Source organism: Galeopterus variegatus, unplaced genomic scaffold (assembly GCF_000696425.1).
Source record: "Galeopterus variegatus unplaced genomic scaffold, G_variegatus-3.0.2 Scaffold2473, whole genome shotgun sequence".
In the NCBI taxonomy this organism is placed as follows: Eukaryota; Metazoa; Chordata; class Mammalia; order Dermoptera; family Cynocephalidae; genus Galeopterus; species Galeopterus variegatus.
In genome coordinates, this window is record NW_007728584.1 from 158,389 (window position 1) to 167,269 (window position 8,881).

General features: G+C 43.9%; 1 protein-coding gene and 1 long non-coding RNA gene across 3 annotated transcripts in view; one reads left to right on the top strand and one right to left on the bottom strand.

Annotated features, from left to right (window-relative positions):
* The window catches only part of LOC103597957, a 2,809-nt gene extending 1,859 nt beyond the window's left edge, over positions 1–950 (bottom strand). Inside the window, exon 1 of the long non-coding RNA XR_551159.1 lies at positions 875–950. This is a non-coding gene — a long non-coding RNA (uncharacterized LOC103597957). The remainder of the gene's footprint in view (positions 1–874) is intronic.
* A 4,657-nt stretch (positions 951–5,607) lies between these two features.
* Positions 5,608–8,881, top strand: part of ZNFX1 (zinc finger, NFX1-type containing 1) — a 25,634-nt gene continuing 22,360 nt past the window's right edge. For both annotated transcript variants that reach the window (XM_008581845.1, XM_008581846.1), the window contains exon 1: positions 5,608–5,868. In XM_008581845.1, the coding sequence (XP_008580067.1) occupies positions 5,808–5,868 (61 nt within the window). In that variant the 5' untranslated portion in view covers positions 5,608–5,807. The remainder of the gene's footprint in view (positions 5,869–8,881) is intronic.

An 8,881-nucleotide genomic window follows, 5' to 3' on the forward strand; every position in this document is an offset into this window, starting at 1 on the left:
GTGGCTAAAACTATACACATTTATACATCCAGACAAATCTAGGGTCAGTGATCGTTGATATTAACCCCACCTTCAGTTCCGCATGTTTTTCATAAATAGTTGGGGAATGAATTACCAGGAGACACATCTGTTATAGCAAACAAGCACACTGTATTCAAGAAGTGGAAGAAAGCTGTCATTGGTGTTGCTTATTCCCCTTCCACTAATTAAGGACACTAGGCAAATCAGGGAACAATGAAACAGGAGGATTGACTTAGCAAAAGCAGCTTCCCTGTGCTAGCACAACTTCTTGAGGGGTTTTATACGTCAGCCTAAGGAAATCCTACAACCAAGGACTGACTCAAGCTGACTGGTCTGGCTGAATTGTTTTCTTTTATCAGTATGGTTGATCTGCTGTAAGTTCCAGTCATAACCAAACATGAAAGGGCAAACTGAGATGGCAGTGCTGTTGCTTTCTGTATAAAAAATGGGGTGGGAGGTGTTGACTTAAAATAGCTCTCTTTGCCTATGTCTTTCCTTGGTTTGCTCACTGTGATGAAGCAAGCTGCCATTTTGAAGAGGCCCATGTAGCTACTGAGGGTGGCCTCCAACCAACAGCATGATGAATCTTACAACTAAGTCTCACAAAAATAAATATAATCAGTTGAATCTCTACTCAAATGTGACTTTGGGCTCCTTATTTTAAAAGGTGCATTATTTACCAAGGGAAAGTAATTCCACTCAGTGTTCAGTAACTTTGTTTTCCTTTCTGATCAGACCTACTAGTACCAATAGGCCAACATCAGCCCTAAGAATGACTTCTTTTCACACCCAACTTGGAACTGGGTCCTGAGATTACTCCCAAGTAGGCAAATCTAGCAAGCAGAAACTTCACCTGTTACAGGACAGACCAAACCCAGTCAAGGACGGATCAGACTGAGATCAAACAGTGGCATGCATGGCTCTTGACCTACAGGAAATGAACAGATGAGGCCAAAATAAACAACCTGAATGCATGAAATAACCAACAGAGCTAGCTCAATTCCCACTAAAAAAACACACAGAAGGGGCTGGCTAGTTAGCACAGTTAAAGCATGGTGCCAATAACACCAAGATCCAGGATTCAATTCCTATACCAACCAGCCGTTCAAAAACAACAATGAAAATAAAGAAGGGTAAGAAAGAAACAAGGATAGAAGTTATCTTTAGGGCTGAAGCATCAGACAAAACTGGCTTATAGTTTAGTTTGATCAACATGGTCGATCTGATGGGGAAAAAAGTTATGTCATCAGCTGCAACAGCCAAATCTGAGTCACAGAAAGCAGAAACCAAAGAGAACAACCCCATATTGGTGTAAAAATCAGCTATCCCACACAGATTCTATGTCTATTCAGGGAGAGACGTGGGCTTCACTTACTGATCCTCTCTGGCACCTGCATTCACCCAGCTCCATTCAAAGCCTGTTTTTCAACAACAGCAAACCTGAGATGAAAACACAAGGATGACCTATCAGCAACTTAGATGCCCAACAAAGAAGGGGCAAAGTTACAGCTCAAGCTGGCATATCAGACAGAAACTGGCTTAGAGAAGTTAGATCAACATGGTCGATCTGTTGGGGAAAAAAGTTCAGTCATCATACATGCCAGCAGGAAGCTCTTTAGAGCCCTGAAGGAAAAATACGATTTGGCTGGTATGCTTCCATACTTGTAAACTCATTCATTGAATATTTGAGCACTTCTGTGTTGTGTCCTGTTGTTGGCAATAATACAGCAGGCAAAGGCAAATACTCCTGCCTTCAGAGCTTACACTTGAGTAGATGCCACACATGGCTGGCAAGAGTTGTGAAGAAATTGCTTTTACTGAAGTGACAGTTTGGAGCATGAGTGTCAGGAGGTTGCGTCTTAACAGAAGATGTTATCACAAAAACCTTACATAAAAGAACAATCTGGGACAATCTAAGGTCCAAATATAACAAAATAACAATAATATAATGTAATAAAAATAAGGCTCCTTTTAAGTCCAGTCCTTAAGTGCCTCACTCCTGGACTTGGCTTTCCAAAAATTTTTTCCAAAGAAAAACCATTACTCATCAAATGCCCAGAAAGTGCACATGTAAGAATGGAATCCAAAATCGTGCTTAAAAGAACATTAAAAACACATCAAACAACTTTTCACTTAAAAGGTTATTCCACTTACGGCATTTCTCTTAAACCTGTTTCTTCACTAGGAACCTAGGTCTAACAGGTAAACTGTGAAAATTGTAACAAAATAAAGCATACAGAACACTTTAAAGAATACCTACTGCCTAACAAGTACTCAATAGAAATTAGCTTAATTAGTTAAATCTTCGTTTTTTTCCAAGTTTGCCTGGCAAACTAATTCTCAAAGCACGTGTTTCCTATAATAGGCCAGAAGACAAATGCTTACCCTAGAGATCAGGAGATCGAAGATTGTAGATGTTGATATGGGATTCCCTTGGAGGCCCAAAGCATATTCCCTCCTCCAACATCCATTTTGTACCCTCTGGCCGCCCTAACCTGCGAAACAAGGAAAGGGCATCAATCGCCATCTTTCCAAGGTCAGAAAAGAACTGAGTCGGGCCTTTTGAGGCCGGTGCATCAGAACTAACTGGCAAGTGTTCTAAGAAATCAGCATTGTCGATCTGATGGGGAAAAAAACGAAGTCATCATTTACACCAGCCAAGGGATTCTTTAGGCCCGTGGAGATGGTGCGGGTTTTTCCAGCTAACTCACCACCCCCACGGCCCTACGGCCTATTTGGGGTCAGAGCTGGAGGAACCACGGCAAGGGAAGACTAGGACCAACCGCAGAAAGGACGGCACAAAGAGGGTAACGGAGAGGACCAGAGCCCTCGAATAGAAAACAGCTGGATTTCCACTCACCACGTACAAACGGGCTCCCCGAGCTGGACGAGACCAAGTAGGCCACACTCGCAACCCGGGGACCAAAGCTAGGACCAACCGCAGAAAGGACGGCACAAAGAGGGTAACGGAGAGGACCAGAGCCCTCGAATGGAAAACAGCTGGATTTCCACTCACCACGTACAAACGGGCTCCCCGAGCTGGACGAGACCAAGTAGGCCACACTCGCAACCCGGGGACCAAAGCTGCGAAAGGAAGATCCGCGACCGGAACCTCCCTTATATAGCCAGAGGAGGCTCTCTCGCGCCTGCGCACTGGGCCCGAGGCGCTTCCCCTTCCCGCCCACGCCGCGCGGGGCCCCCTGGGAAATGTCTCCGAGCCACTCAGGCCGGAGTGCTCTTATGATTGTCAAGGCCGCGACTAACCCCGTCCCCTTCCCAGTAGCCTCGGGGCCACCCGCGTTCGTCGGCTTCGCCGCCATGTCGCGCTTCACAAGTACCAAGCAGCCCACCGGGTCCCCCCTCCTCCGGGGCCGACTGAGGCCTGACATGGCCTCGGGCGCAGAACCCGCCCCTCGCGTCCCCTCCCCTCAGCCACTCTGGCCCGAGCCCGCCAGCCCAGCCGCTTGGGGGAGCTGAGGCGACGCCAGCCCCGAGGGCGGGGGCGTTGGCAGTGCCCGGCCCGGCCCCCTCGCTCGCTTCCTCCTCCTGGCGGCCGCCTGCCCGGCTCCTTGCTCCTCCCAGAGTCTGCGGGGAAGGGAAACCGAAAGTGCGCGGCACGGGCGGGGCCGCCGAGCTACCTGGGCGGGAGAACCGAGCTCTCGCCGGAGGCGACGGCGAGGAGACGCGCCGGAGCCGGGTGAGTGGTCCCTGCCCCGGCCCCGCACCTGCTCCTGCCGTGCCGCCCCGCAGCTGCCTCTGTCCGCGGCTCCTACCTCTGCCCAGAACCCCAGCGCCCCCGATCCTTTAACCTCCTCAGCCCCCAGCGCCCCCCGTCTTCCTCCTCACAGTCCCTGGCCCCTCTCCTCATGCGCCTGTCACCTCCTCAGCCCCCAACGTCCCTCATCATCCCCCTCCCAGTCCCTGGCCCCTCTCCTCAGTGCCCCTGTGCTCTCTTCAGTGTCCCTATCCCCTCAGCTCACCCGTCGCTCTCCTTAACGACCCCAACACCCCCGTCACCCACCTCTGCCTCTGGTCTCACCCCTCTCTCTGCCCTTACTTTCTGCCATAGCTACTGCCTTTATCTCCCTCTGGCCTCACCTCCTGTCACCGTATTCATCCTCCGTCTCCTACAAAGCCCCTCAGCCCCCTGGATTCCCAGCCCTGCTGGAGTCCCCCCATCGCGGCAACAAGCACCCACCTCTCCCAGCTGAACTCTGTTCCACCCTCTTCTTGAGGCCACCATACATCTCCAGCTCTCCCCTATATCCCCCACCAGCCCCTGCTTCAGCCTGGGAATGGCACCTTCCTTCACAGGCCACCACACAGCCTTGGGCTCTCCCTTGACCCCATAATAGTGCCTTCAGGACCCGGTGGGCTCCTGTGTGCTAGTGACTCCTCTCAGGACCCTGGAGACTTCCTCTTGAAACCGGCTCTTCTTGCTTCAACCACTTTCATCCCGCCCTGATAATGATCATTTTCCTCTAATTCTGACCCCTGTACCAGCCTGAACATCACTGATTTTCTTCTTCCTCCCCTTTAGGCCTTGATTCCCCCAAAAACCCACTTTACTCTGCTTTTTTCATAGCATTTCCTGTTTATCTGCTCCCTTCCTTTCCTTGCCTTTTCTTTTTAACATCTTTTTTCTTTCTTTCTTTCTTTTTTTTTTCCTGTTTCTTTTATGCCAGAAAGTTTCAGGGCTTCTATTTTAGTATTTTTCAAAAAAGAGGAAGAAGGAATTTTCCCCTTGGGGAATTAAAAAACAAAAAAAACTCTAAATATTGAATGCGCAGCATGAGAGCAGCGTTTGATAAGATGAGGGAAGAGACTCACCAAAAATATTTCCAGAGGGAAGAAAAGGGACTCCTTTTCCTGATGAGAATAAAAGCTACCCTCATATAATGCCAAATCTATTCACAGTTTCCAACTATGAATATTTTAAAACTTAGTGAGAAGGACAGTCTCAAAAAATCCCTTTTCTGAGGACTCTGAGTCACCTACTCTTTCCCTAGCCCTATCCCACATGTGTGTGAGTTGGACTGAGAAATTCCCTTAAAGGGGCTTCCACTTCCTCTTATAGGACCAGTGTCAAATCATCAAGACAGAAGAAGGACAAGGAAAGAACTGCAGATATCTAGCTGGCCCTAGAGAAACAGCACCCCATAGATGCTAAGGCTCCTGGTTATTGAAACATATAATTTCTTTCTCTTGATTCAGTAGAGCAGAGGATTTAATCATTTGACTGCATTTCAAAGAGCAGGATAAGGGATAACTGCTCACTAATTATCTGCAAACTATAGGGCACTGCAAACTATCAAATACTATGTAATATAAATGCCAGATAGGGTGGTGAGTACATGGTTTTAGATTAACAAAAATGGACTCCTTTTGCCTTAGCAACAGTATTTGTCTGCTTTATAGGAGAGAAAAATGAAACCTAGCAACTGATTAAGTAACGTGGCTAAAAGCATAAACCAAACAGTAGTTTTGAATGGGAATTGATGACACTCCCTCGAACCACAAGATAGTGCAAGGTAAAGGGAAGGGGGAATTTGATCTCTTGAAATCACCTAAATCGTGAATTTTGTGCTTCATATCATAATTGGGTATTCACAGAATTGAGAACTTGTGCTCATGATTAAAATCTGCATTTAGCTCTTAGTTATTGAATCATTAACATGTAGAGACAGAAGGATGGTGCTTGGGTTTTTGCTGTTGGATGCTGATAACTCTCAGCCTGTGCAGTTTTCCAGGTAATGTGAATGTGGAGAAATTGAGGTGACTCAGACATGGAGGACAGAAGACCTCATCTGGAGGCCAGGCCCAGGAATCCCCATACCAACCCCAGAGGTAAGCAAGGTTTCTCACTTAATGAGAAACCTAGTAGTAAGAGAAGGACATCGGATTCCCTTTGAATAAGCAGGCCCAACTAAGATTGCTTGAGTGACTCTGAAAAACAGACAGCCCTCTACTTTTCCTAAGAGAGCCAATGAATGGGTGCAGTTTACTTTAATAAAAACAGTGATGGAATGGCAGAAATGGAAATAACTTTTAGTCTATAGCAGCGCTGTCCAATAGAAACATAATACAATCCAAAAATGTAATTTTTAATTTTCTAGTAGCATCATTTAAAAAAGTAAAAAGAAAAGAGATGAGGGCTGGCCAGTTAGCTTAATTGGTTAGAGTGTGGTGTTATAACACCAAGGTCAAGGGTTCAGATCCCCCTAGCGGCCGGCCACCAAAAAAAAAAAAAAAAAAAAAAAAAAAAAACCCAGTGAAATTTATGTTTAAAATGTAGTATTAACTTAATAAAATTTAATAATGTAATATGTCTTATATAACAGTATATCCAAAGTACTATCATTTTGTTACAATTGAATATATTTCATTATCATAATACTTTAATAATTTTAATAATATTTTTATCTCCCCCCAAATTCTCAAATATTATCATTTTGAGATGTTATTGGTATATTAAATGTTCTCACTACACACAAGAAAAAGTGGTAACTATGTGAGGTGAGGGACGTGTTAACAAACTTGATTGTGGTAATCATTTCACAGTGTATACATATATCAAATCATCATGTTGTACACCTTAAATTTATACAGTTTTTTAATGATACCTCAATAAAGCTGGAAAAAATACTTTAAAGGGGACACGTCATGTAATTATTTCAGTACATGCTGTGCTGAAAAGCCATGTTAAAGTTGAATATCCATCCCTAATAAAGAACTTAATGGTTGAAAAAAAAAGATATTATTAATATAAAAAAAAGTCAATGAAATATTTAACTTTTTTGTACTAGGTCTTCAAAATCCTATGTGTCTTTTACAAATCTTAATTCAGACTAGCCACTTTGACATGTTTAATAGCTACCTGTGGACCAGTGGCTGTGTATTGGATATGCAGGTCTAGAGTCCTAGTCACCAAAACAAAGTCCCAAGAGCATCACTGTACTGAAGCAATTGTTTTGTTTGCTCAGAACTTCCTAAAACAAAACAACCAAATGGATTCCTGCTTTTCCCTAATTTTGCAATGTGTCATCGAGTTTTAGCTGTGGAACAAATGAGGAAGAACCATGCGAGTTTATTCTTTGAGCTATGTGAATGTTGAAAGAATGAGAAATGATAAAATTTTCCATTCTTCCAAGACATAGAGTCTTCTAATCAGATCAGAATATAAAAAGTAAGACTTTTTTCTGATATTTTGGGAGTTTGAAAAGTAAATATGAAAGTAACAATTTTAAAAATTTAGAGTTCAGTTGTATAGAATTTGTATTTTACTAAGTATTCCTTTATATTGTCACATTAAAATTTTCTCTAGAAAGTGCAAAACAAAGAAAAGTGTACAAAATGTTCTTAGCATCTGATGTCATGAAATGGTATGATCATCTTAAATATCATATGTAGTTGAAGCTTTAATAACTTTTTATTAGCAGATTATTGTATACAGTCTTATTTTGTTTGTTTTTAAAATCTCCACATCATTCTACTAAGTTGGGTCAGCTCCAGAATCAATTTTACAGGAGAGAAAAGTGAAAAAAAAACAGACTTTGGATGTTCAGCAAGGTCACTTATGAAATGTGTGGCCAATCAAGGAAGACGAGTTTGGCTTCATCCACAGACAGTGATATTAGCTTTCCCGTGTGTAATGGGTGTGTCTTCCTCACCACCCCCCTCTCCCTCAGGCTTTCTGTAATGAGTGTTGGTAATTGATAAGTACTATGTGGATGAATTCATGCTACAGAAAAGAGGAAAACTTGAGTTTCATTTTTCAGTTTCCTGAAACAAAGCTTGAGTTTCAGTTTTTAGTTTCCTTCACAATCTTATCAGTTTGCTGAAAAACATCTTGGTAAAGGAAGCCCAGCTTCCTCTTTCCCATTCAAACTGCATTTGCTGATGCTGGGCAAAATTCAAGTAGTATTTTCCTTCATAGTTTTATTCCACTTGATGTCTCTGCTGCCTACAATAATTGTTTAGTGGTAGAACAAATAGCCCTAGGAATCAATAGGGTATTCACAATAGAAAATTATTGTTACTGCTACCGGTAGTAACCCATATTTACGGAGAGCTTTTCATATGTCATGAACTATACTAAGTATTTTGTAAACATTTAATCTTCACAACAACCCAGAAACTGAGACTTAGAGAAATTATACAACTCGGTCAAGGTTACACAGTAAATGGCCAAGCCAAGATTTGAACTAGGTCTGTTTGGCCCGGAAACTCATGTTCTGACCATTGTTTGGTAATGGGAATAGACCAGAAGCAATGAGCTGGGGCTGGCCAGTTAGCTTATTCAGTTATAGCACGGTGCTGATAAACAAAGATCCAGGATTCAATCCCTGTACCAGCCAACTACCAAAAAAAATGGAAGCAATGAGCTAATCCTAAAGTTCCAGTATGTGAGGATTAAATGATACTGTATGTATTTCTTCTCTAGCATGTATTAGGTACTCAAAACATGTTTATTTCATTTCCCTTTTGCATCCTTTGGAAAAACAGTATTTTCATAATCTATACAGCAAAAACAGTAATCTGTCTTTCATTTATTATATGACTTGGTAGGAAGCCTTTTTTTTCTCCAAATAAAATGTAAGCTCCGGGTCGAGACCGTGGTGCACTCGGGAGGGTGCGGCGCTGGGAGCGCGGCAGCACTCCCGCCGCGGGTTCGGATCCTATATGGGGATGACCGGTGCGCTCACAGCGCTCACTGGCTGAGCGTGGTGCGGCCAGTCTCAAAAAGGACAAAAAGGGGCCGGCCCGGTGGCGCACTGCGCTAGTGCGCCGCTTGGGAAGCGCGGCGGCGCTCCCTCCGAGGGTTCGGATCCCACATACAGACCGGTTCCCGCTCACTGGC